Source organism: Mustela lutreola, chromosome 6, assembly GCF_030435805.1.
Source record: "Mustela lutreola isolate mMusLut2 chromosome 6, mMusLut2.pri, whole genome shotgun sequence".
In the NCBI taxonomy this organism is placed as follows: Eukaryota; Metazoa; Chordata; class Mammalia; order Carnivora; family Mustelidae; genus Mustela; species Mustela lutreola.
Window position 1 is genome coordinate 55,640,328 of NC_081295.1, and position 25,808 is coordinate 55,666,135.

The 25,808-nt window shown below is 43.4% G+C and overlaps 1 protein-coding gene across 1 annotated transcript in view; it reads right to left on the bottom strand.

The window, feature by feature from the left end:
* SAMD5 (sterile alpha motif domain containing 5) overlaps positions 1-9,366 on the bottom strand; it is a 52,775-nt gene extending 43,409 nt beyond the window's left edge. Inside the window, exon 1 of the mRNA XM_059177305.1 lies at positions 7,954-9,366. Within this exon, the coding sequence (XP_059033288.1) occupies positions 7,954-8,400 (447 nt within the window). The 5' untranslated portion in view covers positions 8,401-9,366. The remainder of the gene's footprint in view (positions 1-7,953) is intronic.
* Between the last annotated feature and the right edge of the window lie 16,442 nt (positions 9,367-25,808).

Genomic DNA, 25,808 nt, shown 5'->3' on the forward strand with positions numbered 1-25,808 from the left:
CTTGAGCAGGAGGGAGGAACAGATTCCCTGCTGAGCAGAGAACCCTACTCGGGCCTCCATCCCAGGACTGTGGGACCATGACCTGGACTGAAAGCAGCCGCTTAACTGATTGAGCCATCCATGTGCCCTCAGAAGTTTGCTTTTTAAATAACCTGCCCAACTAGCATTTTCATTCCCAGTTCTTCGAAAATACTTAATGAATAAACATACTTTGATTTTAAATTTCATCACTGATAATCTTCAAGTTTTGATGGAAGTTGGTCTTTTTTTTAAACACTTACAACAAACACAAATGCAAAATTCACCACCCTCGGCATTTATAGAAACAACATTCAACCATTTTGTTTGTTTCCAAGGGCAGTCTGCCTTGCACAGGGCCTCATCTGGATGCGTTTGGCATCTTAGGAGCTTGAACTACCCTATGTTCACCTACAAATGGACCTTGAGAGCTTGTTTGGAGGTTGTATCAGGGGAACGCAACATTTTGTATACCCTTGATCAAAGAACGGTCCCCCTATATCAAGGAAGATAGTTCTCTTGGCCAAGTGCTGGCGGCTTTAGGAGGGAGGCCTGCAGAGCAGTGAGGGGAAAGAGGACACCCATCCAGCCATCCAGAGCAGTCAAACCAACCCTGGAGATCAATGGGGTGACATGTTGCAGCCAGATCGCCTTCATGTCCCACATTCAACTTTTATATGGCACTCTTCCCACACATCAGATACTGGGTTAGGCCCCCCACAAGTACATCCATAGCTATAAGAAAGAACCATGTCTGTCCAGTTCATCTGTCTCATTTGTTGGCCCAGTTCACTGTGATAACCCAGGGCCTACCTGTTGAGGAAGGTCAGTGAGGGAACATGACCACAAGTGGACCCAAGAGCTGGACCCCAGCCATCGGAGTCTCCTCACCTCCTCCTCATCTTTAGAATGAGTATTACTCCCACTGTTCCCATGCTGAGAGGCACTTCAAGAACACAGCTTTGAGAGCATAATGCGGTACTGAGATCATCTGAATGACATACGGGACTATACCCGGTTAAACCCTCTCTAGAGACCTTTAAGATTCTGGAGGCCACAGCAACTACTTTCAAGATACGGCTCGAGAGCAGGGGAAGCATAAGTGAAAATGAACTTTTGGGACTTCATTAAGATCAAAAGCTTCTGCACAGCAAAGGAAATAGTCAACCAAACAAAGAGGCAACCCACAGAAGGAGAAGATATTCAAAAATGACACCACAGACAAAGGGCTGATATCCAAGGTCTATAAAAAAAACTCCTCAAACCCAACACACACAAAACAGAAAATCACGTCAAAAAATGGGCCAAAGACATGAACAGACACTTCTCCAAAGGAGACATACAAATGGCTAACAGACATACAAAAAAATGTTCAACTTCACTAGTCATCAGGGAAATACAAACCAAAACCACACTGAGATACCACTTTCACCAGTTAGAATGGCAAAAAATTGACAAGGCAAGAAACAACAAATGTTAGGAGAAGTTGTGGAGAAAGGGGAACCCTCTTACACTGTTGGTGGGAATGCAAGTTGGTGCAGTCACTTTGGAAAACAATGTGGAGGTTCCTCAAATAGTTAAAAATAGAGCTGCCCTATGAGCTGGTAATTGCACTACTGGGTATTTACCCCAAAGAAAAGAAGGGCCATATGTACCCCAATGTTCATAGAGGCAATATCCACAATGGCCAAACTGTGGAAAAAGTTGAGATGCCTTTCAACAGATGAATGGATAAAGAAGATGTGGTCCCTATATGTAATGGAATATTACTCAGCCATCAAAAAGGATGAATACCCAACTTTTGCATCAACATGGATGGGACTGGAGGAGATTATGCTGAGTGAAATAAGTCAAGCAGAGAAAGTCAGTTACCACATGGTTTCATTTATTTGTGGAACATAAGGAATAGCATGGAGGACATTAGTAGAAGGAAGGGAAAAATGAAGGGGGTGGACATCAGAGTGGGAGATGAACCATGAGACTGTGGACTCCAGGAAACAAACTGTGGGTTTTAGAGGGGAGGAGTGTGGGGGTACAGGTGAGCCCAGTGATGGGTATTAAGGAGGGCATGGATTGCACGGAGCACTGGGTGTTACAGGCAAACACTGAATTGTGAAACACTACATCAAAAATTAATGATGTACTGTACAATGACTAACATAACACAATTAAAAAAAAAAAAAAAGATCAGCAAGATCAAAAATAAATAAATAAATAAATAAATAAGATTCTGGCTGGCAGGTCCAGGACCTCCAGAGAGCTCCTCACGGTGCATCTGCCCCAGACAAGCCTCTCACGTCAGTTCCTTGTTTATCAAACCTGCCAGCTGCCGACCCGGCCTGGTCTGCCTTTCTCTCTGGTCTCTCTCTGTGGACAGGGGCTGGTTTCCAATTTCACCTGGGGACTCTGGGGACCTTGAACCAACATGGGAACAGGGTGCTCGGCATTCCTGAGGGTTGCAGACAGGCAGACGGATGGCTTAGAGTCCGAATGTTAGAAACTCTCCAAAAAGTCAACTACAAACAGCGTGAGGAAAGCCGCCTCCTTCCGGGCCCTTCCTTTTCACCATGTTCCAATGAGGGACTAAGAACCACAAAAGCCTAGAAGGATCTTCATTTGCCCAGGCTGAGGATACTTGAGGATATTGATTTGAGTTGGGAGAACTGAATTTTTCCAGCTTCCCATCTGTCCCCGACAACATCATGAAGGCAGAGGAATTCTGGGGGAGGAATATTTTTTGTCATTTCAGCTCTGCTAGGACCCAAGGCAAAACTCCAAAGTTTTCTTCCCCAGCTTCTGTCTTTCTACACATTTCTATATCCTCACCTTGGCACAGACACAGAAGCCCTCGTGCCACCTCTGTCTCCATATTCCTTCATCCTGGGTCCTGTTCCCCAAACACCCATTAACAGACCTATTACCACGGGAGTCCTGTTATGTAGTTAGATTCATGCGGAGGTGGGAATGAAGCCTAACGCTCTTACGGCATTATTAAATAAGGTTATACTAACTCAAACAGTGTTAACGGGTAAGGCATGCCAAAGAGATACGTTTCATGTGAAGAAGTGGAGAAGCCTGCCCCATCCGCTATCTGCCCGAAGACCTGCTTTCTGCTTTTCCAAGTCTGCTAGTAAACAGAACGCCTTTAGAGCCCCGCAGTATTCCCACCTACCTCACCGCGTTGCCCGGCACTGCCACACGGCCCAGGGCTTGATACAGCCTCACACGTAGCCTGCCGCCTGCACCCTGTACACCAGAACGACAAGGACACCGTCTATATACATGGGCTTACGTATATCCTAGAAGCACTACTGCTCCATGTTTATGCTTAAACATAGCCACACGTACCAGATCATAGCAGCCAATATTTGTATATGAACACAACCTTCTCCATACACCTCTAATCCCTCCACCTCCCCCCTCACTGGTATCAGAAAGTCAGAGAGACACACCAGTGCTCCTCAATGTCACCCCACCTCAGCCATCCTTCCTCTGCTCCTTCCTAATATAAGCAAATCCGCCTTGCCTAGAAGCAAATCCACCTCCTTCTAGTGCTTTGGGCGCGACTCCCTCCCACCTCCTCTAAGACCTTGGCCTGTGGGACATCTCCCTGTCTCTGGCTCTCTGTCACCAACACTCAAAGAGGAGTGTTGAGCTCCTCTCATCCTTCAAAAAAGTAACTCCGCAAAACCCTTCTCTTGACTTAGTCTTAGTCTTAGGTCCGTATTCTCAGCCAGACTTCATTAGAAGGTTGTCATGGTACATCCAGAGAATGGGAGGCTATTCAGACTCAGAGAAATGAGCCGCTGAGCCAGAAGGAGACACGCAGGACCAGTAAGTGCATATTACCAGGGGAAAGAACTACATACTGTATGCTTCCAACCGTGGATGTTCCAGGAAAGACAAAACTGTCAGAACAGGAGAAAGATCAGTGGTTGCTAGGCGTTCCGGGGAGGACAAACAGGTGGAACATAAGTGGATTTCTAAGAGAGTGAACATAGTCCGGAGGCAACATCTTTCTCCCCAAATGTGATCTTCTTTCGGGTCCTCTACCTCGTCAGGGAATAGCATTGCAATCCTAAGGCAGAAATCTGCATGTCACCCCCAAGCTTTCCCCTCACAGCCCTAGCATCCAAACCGTCATCAAGTTCTGTCCATTCCACCTCTCAATTACCTCCACTGCTCCTCCCCGACTCACTCCCCCAGTCCAGGCCACCTGTAAATCTCCCTGGACTCTCCAAAACCTAACTGTTCACCCTGCCTCTGCTTAGGATCCACCAACAGCTCCCTCTCAAGATACACTCCAAATTCCTAAACAGGAGGTCAAGGCCATCCAGGACCAGCCACTGAGTGTCTTTCCAACTCTTGCCTTTCCCTCCAAGCATTCTTGGTCCAGGCAGACTGAGTTCCCTTCAATTCCTGTTGCCCACTCAATTCCCTGCCTTCCTGGCCTTTGCACATACTGTTCTGTCTTAGAACCCTGCTCTTTCTAGGGCCACACTTTACTAACCTTCGGTTCTCTGACTAAATGCCAGTTCTGGAAAGCCTGCTCCGACCCACCTCACTGTAAATGAAGTTAGATGCACCTGCCCACAGCATCATGCACTCCCCACAGAAGTAATCATCACACTTTAGCATGACTGCTCATTCCACTGTAGGTCTTCCCTGCTACACCCCAAGTTCTGTGAGGGCGGGGCTTCTGCATCCTGCCAAGCACTGCATCCTAGAGCCTTGAGGGAAGCCTGGTGAAGAACTGAGATCATATGCACAGAGCTCTATCTAATTCCTACCCTATGAAAACATATCCCCATCCTACTAAGGCAGCAATCACAGCAGTCACAGAAGCTATACACAGGATAGAAAAGGGACTTGTCTACTGCTTTTTTATTTCAAGCAGAGTTCTTTCCAGGCTCCTGCTTTTCCAAAGCTGCAGACTTGCTTTGGAAAACAAAGGGGAACTTACTTTGAACTTACATTTTAATTACTTTCTTTGGAAAAACAAAGGAGTACTTACTTTGAACTTAGATTTTAATTACTGTCTTTGGAAAACAAAGAGAAACTTACCTTTTACTTACATTGCAACTCACCTAAGAGGGGACAGTGGCGGCACCTGGTAACATGAGGTCAGGCCAGCAGCACAACAGCCCAAACCTTAACTCTTCCTGAAGCAAATTCTATAGTCCTAAAGCCCTTTCTGGTCATTCTTAGGAAAACTCCTCAATTTACTCTCCTCTATAAAGATTTGCTATTCCTGCCTTGACCATCCAGGGTATAAACCCACTTTCAAGCCATCCAATAGCCACACACACCACAGGGACTGATGATTCAAATGAATATAAAGGCGAAGTGAGGCTCGCTCAAGTAAGCAGAATCCTAAATGCACATAATGAACAGCTACACATTCCGATCATGACAGAGCCAAGCAACCCAGAGATATATAATGTGGATCACATTTTAAAGAAAAGTCCTGGCACTATCTACACAGAAACAAGCTGCATCAGAAGACAATTCTCAAATAATTTAAAACCTGAAACTTTAGAGGCAATGCACACATAAGCAACAAATTCAGAATGACCAATGTGGTCTGGCGCTGTACAACCGAACCCTCAGTTTGGGATACAGTACTTGTATTTCAGTTCCTATTCTCTGTTTTTCTTGAAACATATTGGGTTTTTCTTATAGCAGGTATAGAAAACTACAGGAATAGAACTTTGTTTTTCTTTTTTTTACAATTTAATTTGCCATCTTTTTTTTTTTTTTTTTTATTCACGGGCAGAATACCAATGGAGGTATGAAACTACTTCTGCCCTCACTCTATTCTTTCATCTGTTCAAGACCCAGAATTAAGTGTGTACAGGAAGTGAATTAGGTGTATCTTTATTATCGAATATTGTTCTAGGATTCATATAGAAGTTGACTGAAGTAATCATTTACACAGAAAGAAAACAGTATTACGACACAAGGTGAAATCTTCTTGTGTAAATCACACTTGCTCAAACGCACTACCATATCACACACTGATCTAGGCAGTCGGGTACAGTCCGAAGCCTACACCCACACATTTCATGTCCGTACAAGAATCTTTCTCAGCTTCTGAAGTTTGCTATCCATGCCTGTGTTTTTAAGTATCAGAACCAAAAGGTGATACTTCCTGAACACCACTCTCCGCTCCCAGCCTACCCTCTGCTCTGCCTCCTTGCCCGATCACAGCTCTGGTCCTGAAAAATAAGCAAGCCCTAGGGACACACCTTACTCTCTATAGCCCCTTCTGTCCAGACATCGACCTGCGCCCTTGCTGTGTGCCCACGTGCTCACATTTTCTCAGCTCACACCCAATTCACTTCCTGGGAAGCAAATCACAAGACTGTGACTGGGCTGAACTCCTCTGACCTGCTATCTCCAGGAATGAGCCTTATACGAATGATCCAGCCCGCCTATCCACACCAGACGTAACTAACGCTGCCTGCTTGGGAAAAGTGTGCTTTCCTCTGTCTTCCCGTTTGGGCCACACATCAGTAACACAGAGTGGGTAACTGAAATATGTGTTTAACTTGAGGCAAACTGTCCTTCAGACCTGCCCTATTTATTTTTATAAAAACAAATTTATACTCCCGAGCATGGTATCTGAAGTGCTTACCTTTCTTGCAAGATAACGTATGGACAATATTAAACCCTTCATTCATATCTACCTTAACCACTTTTTAGAAAGTTTCCACTTGCCCTTCCTTAAATCCAGACGTTCTGACCATGAATTAAGAATATAAAGCAACTCAGAGGACTAAGATGAACACAAAACATTTCGATAATCCGAATTTTCCTGTTCAGGTGCTGTGTTCACAGCTGTTCTTCCCCCTCCCCCGCCCCCAGCTGTAGCTTCTTCCCCACCTTTTCCCTCTGGGCTTCTCTATATGATTTCCAGCTGAGGGGCAGCTTTGCCTGGGAAACCCCAAGCAGGCTTGGGGATTACCTGTGCTACCTAGTTCTCCCTTTCAAGGCAGGACCCTCTACTTGGATGACTCCAGAAGCCTACACACTTATCTGGAGGGACAGCTCTTGTATGAAAATAAGACTTTCTGTTACTTAATTATTCTACGCCTAAGTCCATATTTCAGTAGCTTCCATAAACTCCCAGTTCTTTCCCTGTGATTCCTCCCCAGGGATTCCTCACTGGCCACAGAAAAATCTCACTTCCTTGGGCTGTGCTCTCTCCTCCCAAAGGGAAGTCCACTCAGACTTTCTAGAACTAAGAGTTGTGCCTTCTTCAGCTCATCTAGATTAATAGTAAATTAAACTGGTGACCCAGCAAAGAGCTCAGCAGTACCTCCTCACTGGCCCCATTATGTCCAATGTCCTTAGCACGGATTCCCTCCCTGTACTTAAGTTGAAGAAACTACCCCAAGTGGACTGACACTTAACTCTTCCCCCAGAATGTCCATGTCAGTGGTTCACTTTTCAAATTTGCAGCAGTTTAGGCATTCGACTGTATGGAACTGATAACGACAGGGTCTGATTTCCCACTTTTAAGACTTGGCCAATTTCCCTTTGGAAGTTTCTCAAAAAGGGAACGCCTGTAGTGCTAACCGTTCCAGTACTCTTCAGACCTAAGCACTACTACGGGGGAGGCGGGGGGTGGGGGGCGGGATCCGGAGTTGCCCTTTGCTCCTGGAGTAGGGCCGCTCGTCCAGTTCTCCACAGTAGAGCACCAGACATGAACCGGAGTCTTGGTCCTAGTTTAGAACTGACTCCTGGGATCTTGCCTTACCAGCCGCTGGTGACACCAGGAAAGAAAGCATAAAGAGCGAACACAGAAAGAGACAAGATCCCAAGTACCCCAAGCATCCTTGCCTCCCCGTCGTCACCTGGAATGGGCTGCAGCGGCTGGGCCGTGTCCCCTCCCGCCGCGCGCCCCGCGCAGTCCGGGCGGCGCCTCCTTACCTTGCGGGAGTACGGGGGCTTGCTCAGGTGGATGCCGTCGCGGACGAGCTTATCCCTGATCATGATCTTCAGCTTCAGTTTGGGGTAGCTCACCAGCTCCCTGCTGCGGGGGGCGGCCGTCTGGCCGCGGGGGTCCCCGCGGGGGCCCGGGGTCGGGCCGCCGCACGGCTCCCCCCGGCGGCCGGTGGGGACGGCGACAGCGGGCGGCGGCTGCGGCTCCAGCGTGAAGTAGAGGCCGGCGGCGGCGGCGTCCTGCTCCCGCAGCCGGCGCACGGCCTCCAGGATGCGGCGGCGGTGCGCGGGCGCCAGCACCCCGATGGCGTCCAGGTCCGGGTCCCCGATCTGCTTGCACACCTCCAGATCATCGTAGCCGTTATCCACGAAGGACTCGGCGTACTGCGGGAGCTGCAGTGCTTTCAGCCACTCGTAAACTATGTTGGTGCACATGGTGGCCCTGGAACCCCACGGACAAGAGCTGTTCCAGCGCCCGAGCGGCACGGGCGGCACCAGTTCTGGGAACTTTTAATCCTGTCCTCCAAGGGGAAAAAGAAACAGCAGCGAAGTTTTCCGTCCAAAGGAAAAGGGGAGCGTCGAAACCGGAGAGCCACCAGGAGAAGCCCTAGGATGGAGAAGCGTCCAAGCGGCAAAGTGAATTCCCCAAGCAGCCTGGAGCTCGCAGGCTCTGGCGGCTGGGCGAGCCGCTCCGCGCCGCCCCTGGATGCGCCGCCGCCGCCGCTGCCGCCGCGGGGAGGGGCGCGCGGCGGGCGCGGGAGGGGGCGGAGGCGGGCGGGGCCGGCACAGCCCTCGGACTCGCGCGGGGTCAGCGGCGCGCGGGGCCGCCCCCGACTTTGCTGGCCCGGGACCGGCCGGGAGCCCCGCGCCGCATCTCGGCTTCTGGCCGCCGCCGGCGTCTGAATGCGCGCCCCACGCTGGGGAGGCGGCTCCTCCGCGCAGACCCGCGGCCGCCCAGGAGCGCCTCGTCTTCGGGAGGGCGAGTCGCTGCAGTCCTCCTGGTGCGCGGGGGGTGGCTTCTAAGCTGCCGGACTCCCGCAGCGGCCTTGGATCGCTTTGTACATTTCTTTTTAAGCCGATTTCTCTAGCTCGTGGACGGCTCTGCGCTCACTTCTTCTCGAGCCTCCCCGACTTCAGCCGGCGGGCTAGCCCGCCGCCCAAGGGCAGGTCCCCGCCGCCCGACCTCGTCGGGCGAGGCTGCGAGGCCAAGTTTCCCTCCTCCTCGCCCAAGCCGAGCTACACGCCCCTTCCTCGGAGCCGGCGCGCAGGCGGGAGCGGTCTGGTTTCTTCCGTGGACGCCAGCCCAGAGCCCCGCGCGGTGGCACGTTAGCCCGGCGGGTGGGCGCGACCAGGGGGCCGCCCGCGTCCAGCCCGCGCTGCGTGCCGCCCCTTCTCACTGCAGCTGGGAGCGCGGGGCGGCGGAAGAAGCTGGTGCTTCTACCTGGCTCGCACTTCCTCGGCCCCCCGAGTCTGCGAAAGTTTGGGATGGGTCGTACTTTCCCCTAGGCAGGCGCATTCCGCTCCCCCACCCCCGTACTATCTGCCAGGTTCTTTGACCCTAGTTTCCACTGTGCTTCCAGTCCGGTCCGCCCACAGTGAATTCTGCCCGAGCTCCCCGGGCAGCTGTCCCCAGGGTCGCTTCCAGGCGCTCGGTCCTGGAGCTTGGGGGGAAGAGCTCATTCCTCCTGCCCGGGATCGCGGGGACATTGACACGCTACCATCCCCTCGCTTTAGAGACGCTCGGACATCTCCGCCCGCGGCACTTTCTCTCTAGGGAACAGAATCAACCCAATTCGCCTGTCTTGCTGCTGCCTGGGCAAACGCCTGGGCGTGGGGACCCGAGCGGCAGGTGGAACAGATAGAGTGCATCGCCTTAATTTCCTTAATCATCTGACCTCTGGGGCTAAGATCATTTTGGTCCAGGTACTCGGTGGGGCAAGTTCACTGTCTTCTTTTCGCAGAAGGGCGATTCGACTTCGCACCTGAGGTGTTTCAGGACCTAAACTGGGCGCTGTCCCTGAAGGAATCCCGGTGGGGAGTGCCATTCGGGGGCCCGGACCTTGGAGACGGACAACTGGTGATTTCAGAGTCCTTTCCAAAACCGCGCTTTGGCTTTTTGTTTGTTTGTTTGATTTGTTTTGTTTTAGGGAGAGGAGGTCCTCTTTTCCTGAATCAGAAGAGCTTAACCCCTTTACGGACACAGATCTCTTAAAAAACCAAAAGACAGCTTTGACTCTTTTGCCTACACCCGACGCAGAGGCACACCCCAGATGTTCCCCACAGTTTGGGGGTGGTAGAGGAAGGGTGTCTGGGTTCCCAAGCTCAGGCACTAGCGGATCCCACATTAGGAACGCTAACCGCCACGAAGAACCTGCCAGGAAGAAACCTGTTGCGGAGTCAGAGGGGGACCCGAGCGTAGAACTGTCAGCCCCCACCCCGCGCTGGGTCATCAAGGCCACGCCTTCCGGAGCCCGAACTAGGGGGTGTGTTTCTCCAGGGTGCTGGGATGCTAGAAGCGTCCAGCCCTTTCGGCCCCGCGCTGCTGTGGCCTCTCCAACGCCAAAGCAGACTCACAGTGCCCCCTTGCGGTCGCACACGCGAATTTTAAGGCGTTGTCCAAACACGTTTTATTCAGCATAAATGAACTGAATCAAAGCTTTATATTAGTTCCCTGAGCCCCTTTCAAATCACAAATGTTACATCACGTCTACCTTTATTCCCCAACTCTCTTTCATCAGAGACTTTGATTTTTAGGAGGAAAATATTTTAGCAGTTTGAATTTATGCTGCTGAAGACCTAGGAGATAATTATTTAGAACTCACTGTATGTCAGGCATCCATGCTTGCGTCTCCTTGTCTGTGACTAAGTATTATAACGGGTATTTTACAGAAGAAGAAATTGAGAAAGAATAACACTAATTTGCCTCCCAGGAGGTCACTGTTCACGAAGGAGAAAGGGTTAGAACTCTGGAGGAATAAACTCAGCCCCTGTCTCCTGGCAACTGACCTTCCCAGGCTCCAGGGTATGCTGGAGGAAAAATTGGACCATTTCTAAGAGGAGAGCCCCCTTTCTTGTAGACTAGGAAACTTAAAGCTCCGGGGTTTTATCATTGTGGACTTTTTCCTTTCCCAAGTTTTGTGGAAAGCCCTGCACTTCTGCTTAGCCGTTATCTGCTTACTTATATACAGCCTTTCCCCCAGGGAGCTTAGACATTCACCTTGTCTCATTAATCCTCTGTGAAGGCAGCAAGTATTTTTATTTCCATTTTATAATTAGTGAAACTGGTTTGGAGGAAGATAAATGACTGGCCCAAGGTCATACAGTAAATCAGGACGGAGACAAGAACAAACTTGCCATGTCAAACTATCTCCCCAATAAGCAGCAGTGATTCTCTTTTATTTATAGGTAAAGTCACCATCCAATTAGGAAATAAAGCATTCTAGTGCTCTCTTCGGAAGGGAAACCTTTTATAAATTAATCAGTTGCTAATCAGACATAAATAAAACTTACTGTTACCTCTAGAGAAAACCTGCTATCTGGAGACTTGTGAACTATGATGCTTTCTGTAGATATCCTTCTACTTCTATTGTCTCCTACACTTGCTCACATCTTTTATGTGTGAACCCTCAGGCTTCTGTCTTTTTTCTTTCCCCAAGACTTTATTTGTTTATTGAGAAAGAGAGGGAGCTCACAGAAAAAAAAAAGAAGCAGACTCCCTGCTGAGTAGAAAGCCCAGTGTGGGACTGGATCCCAAGACCCCGAGATCATGACCTGAGCTGAAGGCAAACCCTTAACCTACAGAGCCACCCAGGCTCCTGTCTTTCTACTGCTTGCCGTAGCCCAGTGAACCTAAACAGAGTTAGTTCTAGAGGCTACTAATGTGATTTCAAATGCTGAGGTTTTATAGCCTAAATGTGTCTCTACCTATGGCTAAAGTCAAAGGTCAAACTGGCAAGAATGATTGGCTAATTTTAAGATTTTGAACTAGGGTTTGAAAAGTAGGAGGCCCTTCAAGATTATCTCAGACATACACATTTACACGGAAGAGATCAGGGCTCAAGAGGGTCAAGTTGTTTACCTAAGATCACACAGCTAGCCCATGACAGAACCAGGACAAGAGCAGGATCTGTTTCCTCATATGTTCCCCGCAAGGTTGCCCTATTACCTCATTTTTTTCTGTAAGTGCCTGGCTTCTGTCAAAACCATCCATTTACTCATCAAATGTTTATTAGGTTGGCATTCCAGTGCCAGTCACTGAAGGAAAAAGAGAAGGGGTTTCTTCATTAATTGGAACTGGAGAGGTTTCAGCATTTTAAATATGTAAAGGATAAATAGATAGTTTTTTATATATTCATTCATGAATTAGAAAGATTACAAAGGTGATATTTTCTAATATCTTTAATTATCTAAATTCTATGAATCATAACATTAACCAAAATCTAAAATTGAACTATATTTCATATCCAGACAAAAATGTACATATAAAAACAAGTGGCTATTATGCTCCTAGGCATAGCCTTAGAACAAATTAATTTACTCAACACGCACTGTCAAGTACCTATAATTTTACAAGTACTTCTGAGTGGTATTGCTTTATTAGAGGTTTTTTTTTCTTACATAAAAATTTATGCAACATTTATCATGCTGTTTATTATTTAATATGTTTGGAGCCAGATTTATTTATTTATTCATTTATTTACTGCAGAAAGAACTTCTTGCCTAATGAAAATCAAAGGAAAAGTAGGTTGTGGAAAAAGTTTCTTTTTAGGCACCACTTTAGAATTGTTTTGTGCTGGTAATAACACTGGCAAAATGCCCATTGATACTCTCAGTGTAATAAATTAATGATAATTATATTCATGTTTTAAATTCTAAATATCAAGAAACAGCTTTTCCACTTTGCTCAAACTCTGTAGCTTGATTTAAGGATATAGAGTGAAAAATAATGTGTTTTGAAATTTTCTTAGTACCACGGAATGTTTCATAGCATTTTATTTCAAAAGATAAATGTTCTTACGTGGGGTGTGTAAAAAATAAATTCCATTAACATCTATTAAACGTCAGTTCCTAGGGTGTCTATCCTTGTAAAAGTCAAGGATATATAATACTAATCTTAAAATGCAGAATATGTTTTGCCTCTCCCCAACTATGAGCTAAAAAGCATCTAGAAGGAACATATGCTATAGGGAGAAATGAGAACAATACGCTCGAGTGATGTAACGGGCAATCTGTTCTCCAGGGGCTGGAAGTGAGGCGTTGGGTTGGCAACTACATTAGGGGCAGGCTGGGTGGAGGCGTCTGTTAAAATGTCTGAGCTGTATACATTATACTTGTGTGTGACAACACGTATATGCAAGAAGGAGAGACAAGGAGCAGTAGGGAGTAGCGGCGGGATACCACTGGATGACTCATTTCTATTATAACTGGCCTTTCTTTCTCTAAGGAAGGAACAAAGGATAAAAAAAGAAAAAAGTGTTCAAGAAGTCAGAGACCAGGAGGTCACTCACTGAAAGAGAGCCAAGCAAGAAGCTAATAGCGATAGACAATAAAACAAGATTCATTTTTAAAAATTCTTATCCTCTAATCTCTGGTAATCCCCAAATGGTCTATTTTTTTTCTTTTTTATACCCACAAAGAGGGGGAAAGCATTAGTCCAGTGTCTCCTAAGGTAAAAATGATAGGTGGAGTATTTTGTTAAGTAGCAGTATACAGCTCTTAGGACTTTCTTTCTTCTTCTTCTTTTTTTTAAATCCAACTTAGCAAAATTACCTTAAAGTTAGGTTGGAGAATCTCATACAAGTGAAATGATATTAATAAAAGCTATTTCAGACAAATGCAACTTCTTTATGTAATCACAACAATGAATGTATGATCCAGTGTACAAACTGAATAACTATTAGCTGTTCCCATCTAGCAGTTGTCTTCCATTCAGGAGCTGGGGCAAACGATTTGATGGAGACTACTTCCGGAGATCTACTTGGCTCCCGATGACTGAGAGGTTGTATTTTATCTCTTCTGAGGCAAAAGAATTCCGTGTGGTTTTTTAAAATTCTTATTTTGTTTAAATTTGCCATGGGAGGGGACACCTAGCTGGCTCTGTTGGTAGAGCATGTAACTCTTGATCTGGGGGTTGTGAGTTTGAGTGTAGAGATCACTGAAAAATAAAATATTTTTTAAAATTTTTGCTTTTGGAATATATACTCTAAAACTCTCAATCCTTTACTTAGAAGACATTGGCATACAGTTAGAACTTCTTGTCACTTCCAGATTTGGAGGTAGGTAGTGTGCATTGCAGTTTTGAAATTCTGACTTTTGAGATCATTTGTGATATATGTAGGAATCTTAGACTTTTATTTATGAATGCTGAGTGGCAGATCAGATCCTTGGAATAACAAAGCCCCATTCCTAAAAGGATGGTTGACAAATCTGGTAATAGTACATGTTCTGACTCCAAGTTTAAAACTTTAAATTGTATCAGTTTCACCAAAGTCAAATTTCAGACTCTCCCTTGGGGTTGTTCAGCTATCTTGTCTGAGTGAGCCCAGACCCCTTGGAGGGTCATGGTCTTGGCAGCATGCTTTTAGGATCTTCTGACCTCGAAGAACTTGCTAGAATCATGGGCAAAGAGAAGGGGTCTTCAGGGATCTGCCCAGAAAAAAATATAAATGAAACATTCTTTATATTGTACACCAGGATAAATACCAAATGGATCAGAAACTTAAAAATGAAACAATATACTTATTAAAAGAAAACATAAGTATATTCCTCTATAACCCAGGCATAGGAAAGACTCTTAATTTTGCTTCAATTTTCAGAAGTGACAGGGAAAAAATTGATAGCTTTGATTATATAATTATAAAAAATGCATGGCAAACAAATAAAATAAAAATGTAAAAATCAAATTAACAAAGTAAAAAAAATGACACCCTGTAGGAAAATATTTATAACATGTATGACAATCAAGAACTGATAGAGTTAATATCAAAAAAAACTCTAAAGATAGAAAAGGGAAAGTCAAAAGACCTATGAGAAAGTGGGACAGACAGTTCTGAGTAATAATGGGGATGGAAATCCATTTGACCTATTCTCCACCTTCCCCAAATAAAAGAAAAGCACATTCAAACTATACTGAGAAACCATGGCTTACCTAGCAGATGAGCAAAAATCTGAACGTTTAGCAGCACACTCTGTTGCCAAGCTGTAGAGAAAGAAACATTCTCACAGATTGAGAGTAAAAAGGCAAGATGATAAGGCTTCTATGCTAGTCAGATTCAGAAAAATAAAGTTCACATTATCTAATTAAAAGAGAACGGTTAACCAAGTATTGAATCTAAAAGACAAAAAGTATATCCTGAAATATCATAATGTAGTAATTCCGGGAAGTAGCTATTATCCCTAAAAGTTGAGGAACCGAGGAAACAGGTTGGGATTGATGGAATGCAGAAACTTGGAAGGGGAGCCTTGCTGAGCCGGGATCCAGAATCCTGAAAAAGTTATGCTGCCTGATTGCTTAGGAAAAAGGTGTGAAAGTGTGTTACCTGATTTGTTAGGAGAAAGGACCCCGTGAGCTAGGATCAGACATTTGAGGAAAGAGCACTTTTTGGTTGGTGTAGGGACCGCAGCAGTTCAAAGGATGCCTCACAGAGCCGAGGATTGGTTGGAGACTGGTTGGAGTGGAAAACTCAGAGAGGTTTCTAGGCATATAGAAAGTTAGAAGGTGTATCCTACCCTTACTGGATGAAAAACTGTTTGGGGGTGACCTGACAGGAAGAGGATCTCCTTTTTCCTGCCATGTAGTTTGTTTCTACCACACTGTTACCAAAACTGAACAGGGTGCTTCCTGGGACAGCAGAAATGTGGCAAGCTGAGTCCCAGTGTCAGCATCTCAAAGTGGAGGATATAATGCTGGGCGGAGAGATGAGAAAACAAAACAGAACAAAACAAAAAACGATAGAGGGGGATTTGGCAATATCCAGCAAATCTCATGTTCTTTTTACCCTTCAATTTAGCAATCCTACATTTATGCATCTGTCCCAAAAATAATATTAGTGACAATTCATTCCTGCACTCCTTTTATTAGCTAAATGTTAGAACCAGCCCAAATGTCCATCAATAAGGGACTGACAGAATAAGCTATGGAATAAGCTAACACAATGAAATAGTTGGCAACTGTGGAAAGGAATGAAGTTTATCTCCATGCATTAGCATGGAGTGATCTCCAGGATATATCACTATTTGGGGAAGAAAGAAAAAAAAAAAAAAAAGCAAGCTGGAGGAAAGTTCGTATAGCATGCTACTCTTTATTTAAGGAAGAGGTGGTATGAATATATGCTCTATAATTTCAGAAACGGTTACCCAGTTAGAGATAGATGGATGGAAAATGTGGAAGGGATGGGGACAGGACTTAGACTGTAAATAATTTTGTTTCATAGATTTGACTGTGAAACCATGAAACATAATCATAAAATTAAATTTTGAAAGGTAACTTCCCCAAATTAGAAATAAACAAAATAAATGAAATTGTTTGTTTTATATATAAATTGGCATAACTACATAGACAGGAGCTATCTGGGAGTCTTTTAAAAGTAGTAATTTGACCATACACATCTGATGGGATTACCTTGGAAAAAAGAACAGAGACAGATAAAAATTGTTTTCCGTTAGGAGACTGTTGTTTGTAGTATATGAATTATTATGCAGAGATTATTATGTATATAATGTGGCATAAATCAAATGAGTAATTTCTGGTGTTGAGATCCAATATTTTTGGCACAACTGAAAGAAGAACAAGTTATAAGATCAATAAATTAAAAAGAAATCAAAGAACTCTGTGGTCCTAAATTTTAATCTACAATGTCAATATGAACTCATGGTGTATTTTATCTTAAAAAAAAAAATTTCTTAGCTCTGTATACAAAACGGTTTAGAAAAAACCTGACCCTATAGTAATGAGACCTCTAGAACCTAAGCTGTATTTTCTAATACTGTTTCTCACTAAAAAGAACAATGGTTCTTTAAAGAAATGCCTGAAAATCAAAATAAGACAAAGCAACAACAAAAACCTGACTCCAGATTTGGAAGGAAATGATCAAAATTATTTTGGAGAGTTTTGTCATATCAGAAGGCAAAGTATTTATCAAAGAATGCTAGACATGCCAAAAGGACTCAGCAACTAACTCAATAAGCTCGTACCAGATACTTTCAGCATTATCAATCATGATCATAAATGTAATGAATTGAAACTGATCAAATATGTTTAAATCCACAAGTTCCAATGATATTTTAATAAAACCCCAATTGGTAGCTTTTAGAGGATATTAGAAAAGCATGTCATTACTTTAAAAACTGGTACAAAAAGGGAATGAATCTAGTGTCCTGCTTGAAAATTTAGAATATCACTAATGTAACTATAAATACAGTAATATATTTACCAGTAAATCTCAAAGATTCCCTGAGACTCTTTTAGGGGCACCAAAAATTCACAATTATTTTCATGGTAATGTAAAAACATTATTGGCCTTTTTCACTAACTTCATATTTACACAGCTGGTACCAAATGTAGCAGTGGACAAAACTATTGGTGTCTCAGCACCCACCTATCAAGGAAGTGGCACCAACTCTACTACTAATAGTCATTGCATTCTCTATGACCACATACTACAAGAAGAAAATAAGCCAGTTTCATTTCAGAATGTCCTAATGAAGCACAAAAATTAATTGTGTTAAATCTTGACTTTGAGTATTTAAAAGAAGTATTCCATGTAATAAATGGGAAATATACTTAAAGCACTTGGGCTCAATACTATCTCTGACAGTCATTGCCTTAAAAACCACTTGTGTGATAGTTTGAGTTGCCAGCTGAACTAGCCACTTGCTTCATGGAACACAATTTTCACTTTAAGGAAAGATAGGTGGTTGTCAAGACAATGACTCTGTTGCCAGTGGTAAGATTCAAGCTTTTCAATAAAAATTTAAATTTGAGAAACTTTAGTTGGCCACCATAAGCTTGACAGCTTCCCAACACTTTTAAAAGGCTTTTAAAAACCAACATCAATGATTATTAATAAATTTTTATATTGAATAATGAAATATGTCCACATTTAGAAGATCTACACATATCAGTGACTCAATATTTTCCAAATATTATCACAAAATCATGTATGATAAGAGATCTATGACAAGAACAAGATAAACCAATGAATTTTAATATAACAATATGAAAATCTCATTGACATGGTTTTGGATTTCACACTGTAACTAACACTTTGAAATTGGCCATTTGTCAAGTTTTGGTATAGTATCTAAGAAGAATATCTGCAATTATCTAAAAAGGGTATTGAAATAATCCTTTGATTTGCAACAACACATCTTTGTGATGTTAAAGGGTATTGAAATAATCCGTTGACTTGCAACAACACATCTTTGTGATGTTAGTTTTTTATGTGCTTCAACTAAAGGAACATATTGTAACAGATTGAATACAGAAGCAGATAGAATATTGTCTTCTATTTTATTAAACTAGACATTAAAGAGATCTGCAAAAATGTAAAACAACACTCATTCTTATGAAATTTTTATTTTGGAAAATATAGTTATTTCCTTTGAAATTATGTTATTTATGCTAGCATGTAAAGGTTAATTATTGTTACTTTAAACAAATAACTGTTTCAAAGTTTTCTTAGTTTTAATTTCTAATGTGAAGTATCAGTAGATAAAATCCACATAAACAGAAGATCTGTAATCCCAAGGCTGACAGCATCACTGAAAGAGTGACATTCAGACATTATTTTATCACTTCTTATTGGAAATAGGCACTATCTATAAAGTAGTCTTACCAAAAGTGATATGGAGCCTGATTCTGATCAGAGCCTCTACATCTACCAATTTATCAGAAATGTACCAGACGAAAATGTGGGAGATGCAATCAGCAAAATTCAGGCTGAGGGAGACTCTACAGGAAAAAAAATGACAAGTTTCCTTGAACAAAAATGGTGGGGTAGAGTTGAGGCAGGGAGAAGAATTGAGAGAGAGAGAAAGACATAACGAGAAAGAGAGGATTTGCCATGAGAAATAAGAAACAGACCAACCAATTTTAAAACACGGATTTTCTTTTTTCTGGAACCTGATTCAAATAAACACAGTTAAGAATTGTTACATGAAAATGAGAAAAATATGAACACGGACTAAGAATGTGTTGATATTAAGAAATTATTGATAATTTTAAGTATGAAAACAGTATTGTACTTACGTGTGTTTCCCTTTTGTTTTTAAATGTAGACATCCTATAGAGATGAAAATTTTAGAGATGAAATGATATTAAGCCTGGAACTGGCTTCGGAATAATCTGGAGAGGTAAGAGGTGATAATACATGAAACAAGACTAGCCGTGAGTTCATTGTTGATGCTGGGTTGATAGTAAATTTTGCTCATTATATTATTCTATTTTCTATTTTACATTTTTTCAAATGTCCATAATAACAAATTAAACAAAAAACAAAAACAAAATCATATAGGTGATGCAATCCATACTGTCCTATGGGAAGAACTGCAACCCTGAAAACAGACAAAAAATGGCTATTGTAGTTAAAACACACTTACCCTCTCAGAGGGTAAGGTTGACAATGACAGAGATCAGAGATACTATGTAGATGCTAGAAGTGTCGAGGCCCACAACCAGAACTGTTGAAAGGAGTTTTATATACAGTCCATGTTGGGTGTATCAGCAGGGAAGAACTAGAGTTTAAAAATTAGAAAAATACCTTATGACACTGCTTTGTCATTTAATATTTATTAATCAAGCACTGTTCTAAGCTTGGAGATACAGCAGTACCCAAGAGAAACAGAGTGTCTGTCCTTGCGAAGCTTAAATCGGTAGCTCTATATTTCAGATGAAGATAAATAATAAGAAGAAAAATATGGAAAGGAAGAAAAAAATACCTTGAAATACCTGGAAGCATGAGTGTTCAGGGTTGAGGGCACCACAAATGCAAAGGTACTGAGGCAGTCAAGCATACTGCGTTTAGGGAGAATTAAGTAGGTCTGCATACTAGAGCAAAGTGAAAGTAGGAGAGAGTGGTGGCCATTGGAATAGAAAGGGGGATAAGACCAAATCACAACAAGGATATCGGAGCTTGTTCCAAATGTGATGGAGAGCCACTGGAGGGTTCTGACAAGGGGACTTTGAGTTGATTAGTGGTTTCATAAGACTACTCCGGCTGCTCCGTGGAGTAGAGACCACAGGGACCAAGAGCAGAGGAGGTGAGGCCATGCAGAAAGCTACTTCAAGGGGTCCAGGAAGATCTTGGGTTTGGCCACCACCAGGGCAAACATGGTCAGAAGTGTTTAGACTCTGTGATAAACTAGTAGCACCTGGTGGATGTGGACACAAAAGAGAGGAACCAAGATTGACTCCTAAATTTTTGACATGAGCAACTAAGAGAATGAGTTGCCACATTCTGAAATGGAGAAGACAGAGAGAGCCGTGAGTCTGGGCATGGTGGTGGAGAGGAAGCAAGACTCTTCATCTGGACACATGGAGTTTCAGAGGCCTAACACATCTGAGTGGAGTTGTCAAGGGGGGTCTGTAGTTAGGGGAGAACAGCAGGGAAGCAAAGCAAACAGGATATTTCGGCATGTAGTAGTTATTTAAAGTCATAAGAAGAAATGAGACTGGATTAAGGGAAGCCAAGGATGAACATTGAGGGCACCCCAACCTGGAGAATCTGGAAGGGACTCTGAGGGGCCACAGGAGAGAAGCATTAGGTGGGGCTCTGGGAGCTGTGACTAAAGCCACTGAAAGAAGAGTCTGAGTGACAGTGTCCTCTGCTGCTAAGGGATCCAGAGAGGTGGGCACCAAAACCAACTGCAGGCTGGGAGGCTGGTTTCTGGCTTGTTGGGAATAGTGTCAGCCAGAGTGGGCTCTGGAGAGACTGAGGGAAGAAAGTGGAGGTGGCAAGGTGAACAGTGGCTTCAGGAGTATAACTGTAAGGAAGCTGACAAATGGGGCTAGGGCTAGAGCGGGATACCTGGTAAAGGTCGGTCTTGCTCCGTGACGGAAGACATTGCTACATGCGGGGCTATGGAGAAAATGGTCTAGCAAGAGGGGAAGCAGGTGATGCTGGAACAGAGCCCTGGGTGGCTGAGGGAGAGGGGAAGGGATCCATGAGCGAAGAGTCTGACCTCAGGCAGGAGCCCAGCTGGTTCACTTTATTTGTTACAGGTGTGAAAGCAGCATCTGTAGGAACAGAGGCAGGGAGGGGAGTAGAATTGGTGATGAGGGGAGGTGAAAGTTCTACTCTGATGACAGAAAGCAAGGTCATCTGATGAAAAAGAGGAGGAAGGTATGGGAGCTAAGAAATGCTATAGACTCAGGCTAGAGCTCAGGAGCATGAAATGACTAGAGAAATATCACAGGGAGGCCAGCCATCCTGGGGTCCTATTGGAGCCTGATAGTCATAAATGTAACGAGACCAGTCAGCAGGAGTGTGTCTTCTCCTTCAGCTGGATAGAGATGCTCAGGTGCAGGTGTGGAGCTGCTGGGGGTTTGCTTTGCCCAAACCCAGACTTAGAGAAAAACACAGAGTAAAATGCAAGATGGGCTTTACATATAAGAAAGAGAAACTGGGGCAATCAAATTTAGAAGTTTGACCGTCTTTCTGTTATCTGGTATAAAGATAACAGATTAATCAAATGATCTAATAAAAAACTTTGTGGTGTAGGATTATAAATTTTTAGTGGATTATTATAAATAAAATACCTACTACAACCATCCCGGCAATCTTCCAGATTCAGAAGCCAATGTAGTACCTTGGGGTTATAACTATGAGCATCAGTTACTGTATCAGTTAAAGAAGTACTAGCCTTGATGTTAGAGAGACGAGGAAAAGATGATATACTTGATAGAATTCCAGATAACCCAACTCACATTCTCACTGAATTCCTTAATATAACCTCCCATCCTGAAAGTACTGCAGGAAAAGAAATCACGGGACTCAAAATCCTTTTTCCAAGGCCTGAGATTAGTGGGGGTAGATGAGTAAAGACGATTTATAAGTCACTGTGAGTACAAGGGACATAAATTTCAGACACAAAGGAAATAAAAGAAGTGAGCACCAAACCGCATGAAAAGAAGAGTTTCTTCTTTGAATTTTACTGCATTAATTTAATTCTATACCTAGAAATAGTGAAAATGACTTAAGGCATTTTTTTTCTTTCCAGAAAAGTCTGAAAGATTATGCTTTTGAAAGGTAGAAGGGGAATAACTTACAAAAAATACCATGAAAGATTTATAAAATATAAAGCTATAAAGTAGGCTTTTTCCAAAGACACTGAAATTTAGGATCTTTGAAAAAACTATGTTCTCCAACAAGTTCTATGAGATTAACGGAGAAAGTGTTTAAATTTTTTTGACAAAAATCTCAGCGTGTCCCTTAAAACCTGGAAAGTCTATGAGGAGAATACTAGATGATAAGTATACAACAATAAATTATCTTCTACTTCCTAGAATTTCAGGTAAGGGCAGATTTCTGTGAGGCCAGTGGTGTCAATAGTAGCCTGTGCTAGAAAGATGGCACAGTGTCTTTCTTTAAAACCCTGGGTGTGGTGCATAAACAATGAATTCTAGAACATTGAAAAAAATAAAAGTAAATTAAATAAAAAAACACAGAGCTCCTATATTTTCAAAGAAACTCTTATGTGCTATTATGAAACAGGGAACTAGTTAATGGTTTTTTTTTTTTAAGGGCCTCACAAAATACAGAGTATTCCATAAGCCAATTATTTTAACATGACTGCTTTTAGTAAAATTCCATTTTCCCTGTAATAATATTGCATTCCAAATTTCCCCTTTATATAGCTATCTCAAGTGTCATACAATAGTTAAGACAAAAGGAAGTTCAGAATATTCTCTGTAGATAAGTAGGGGAACAAGTCATATGTTTCTTAATATTAGTACAAATTAATGAGCTTTATCAAAGATATTGGTGAAATATGAATTTTTAGACCCAGCAGCCCCTGCTTAATCTCATTTTGAGCCCATTGCTTGCCCTATAGGACACCACTCCCTCCTCTCGTCCATCCCTCCTCTGGTTTTGATAACACTGTACTGATTCCCTTCCACTGTCTCACTGAGCCTCCCCTCTGGCCCCCATTTGGCAACCACCATCCTTCCCTGATTCCCAAATAAACCTGTGGTCCATCGCCCACTCAATATATTTCTATCCCATGCAATTCACTGATCCTCACCTCCATCCCCAAACTATCTTTTTTGTTTTATTTTTTTTTTCTTAAGATCTTATTTTTTTATTTGAGAGCGAGAGAGCACAAGTGAGAGGGAGGACCATGCGGAGCTCAATCCCAGGACCCTGAGATCATGACCTGAGCCAAAGGTAGACACTTAACCAACTGAGCCACCCAGGTGTCCCTATCTCTTTTGCTTCAAATCCAAAGTTCTAGATTCCCCTGAAGAACAAGAGTACCTACCTCTCAGTACCAGCTAAATTGATCTTTAATTCCATCTGCTATAAATAGAATCATCTTTGCAAGTTAGTTTTTTTTTTTTTTTAAGGTTTTATTTATTTATTTGACACAGAGAGAGATCACAAGTAGGCAGACAGGCAGGCAAAGGCGGGCGGGGGCTTGATCCCAGGACCCTGAGATCATGACTGAAGAGGAAGGCAGAGGCTTAACCCACTGAACCACCCAGGTGCTCCTGCAAGTTAGTTCTTCGTCCTCTCTTCTGTTATTTGAGTCAACAACCTTGTACTAATTATACCTATGCCAGGGGTGATGAAAAGCCCTAGGGGCATAAAAGACACTCACTCACTACCGTGGAGGCCTTGTTGCACTATGGTGAGCACAGAGGCTTAAATGCTGACATTAATATAATAAATAAGTGCTCATCTGATTATAAGAATGAAGAGCTACAGGGGCGTAGCCAGCTCTAAGCTGAGCAGCTGGGCCTGCAGCCACAGGTGAGGATGAGCTCTCTGATTCGTGGTTTGAGGCTTGGATACATTGAAGACAAAGCGAGGAATCAGCTAAAAATGCCAAGTATTCCCTTGCCTAGTAAATAAAACGCCAAGTATGAAACCTATGCTATATATTGCTATTAATTGGTATATAGAAGCCTTCATGCCTTGCTGGGAGGCAGGGCACAGACTGGTTTAAACATTCGGCATTTCTACACCATTGTGTGTATCCCCAAAAAACTCTCACAGAGGTCTGAAAGGATGTCCCTTGTCATGTTATTTATGATGATAGGGCCTTGGGAGCAACCTGTTATTCATATTGGGAGGGGAGGAAGCTAAGAAGCTGCGGGGTCCAACAGCATATAATGGAGACACAAAGCAAGGAAGTAGGGATGCAGTGCTCTCCAGAATGGAAGGTGTACCAGAGAAGTGGGAGGAGGAAGAGGCATCTTTAACACAGGCTCAGCACAGAGAGAGTAGAGAGAGGGAGCCTACTATAGCCCAAGGTACCTTCCAATTTGAACAGGATTTGCTCAGAGGCTTGGTAGAGATAAGTCTGTGGCCCCCAAATCTTCAGGGCTGAAGCTGGGGGTTACTTGAGAAGGTTGAAATGCGTCTTTCTGTTACCATCAAATCTTGTCTTTCCAGACTCAGCTCTCTAGCAAACCCTTGCCCATACCACGGTGGCTTTTTGTTTGTTTGTTTGTTTTGGTTTGGTTTGTTTTTTTATTATTATTAAATTTATTTCTTTTCAGCATAACAGTATTCATTATTTTTTCACCACACCCAGTGCTCCATGCAATCCGTGCCCTCTATAATACCCACCACCTGGTTCCCCCAACCTCCCACCCTCCTGCCACTTCAAACCCCTCATATTGTTTTTCAGAGTCCATTGTCTCTCATGATTCACCTCCCCTTCCAATTTCTCCCAACTCCCTTCTCCTCTCTAACTCCCAATGTCCCCCATTGTTATGCTCCAAAAATAAGTGAAACCATATGATAATTGACTCTCTCTGCTTGACTTATTTCACTCAGCATAATCTCTTCCAGTCCCATCCATGTTGCTACAAAACTTAGGTATTCATCCTTTCTGATGGAGGCATAATACTCCATAGTGTATATGGACCACATCTTCCTTATCCATTCGTCCATTGAAGGGCATCTTGGTTCTTTCCATAGTTTGGCGACCGTGGCCATTGCTGCTATAAACATTGGGGTACAGATGGCCCTTCTTTCCACTACATCTGTATCTTTGGGGTAAATACCCAGGAGTGCAATTGCAGGGTCATAGGGAAGTTCTATTTTTAATTTCTTGAGGAATCTCCACACTGTTCTCCAAAGAGGCTGCACCAACCTGCATTCCCACCAACAGTGGAAGAGGGTTCCCCTTTCTCCACATCCCCTCCAACACATGTTGTTTCCTGTCTTGTTAATTTTAGCCATTCTAACTGGTGTTAGGTGATATCTCAATGTGGTTTTAATTTGGCAGAAGATATGAACAGAGACTTCTCCAATGAAGATATACAAATGGCTATCAGACACATGAAAAAATGTTCATCATCACTAACCCTCAGGGAGATTCAAATTAAAACCACATTGAGATATCACCATACCACGGTGTTTTGCTATGGGGCCCAGATCAGAGCCCTTATCCCACAGGACTAGAATCTCCCAGGAAGTGGTACACAGAATGGTTAAGGCTCTGAGCTTTTAGTTACACTGCCTGGTTTCCATGTATCTCTACGGTTGCATGGCCTTAGGCAAGTTATTGAACCTCTTGATTCATTCATTCTTGATTTCATTTTTAAAATGAGATAATGTGGGGTGCCTGGGTGGCTCGGTGGGTTAAGCCTCTGCCTTCGGCTCAGTTCATGA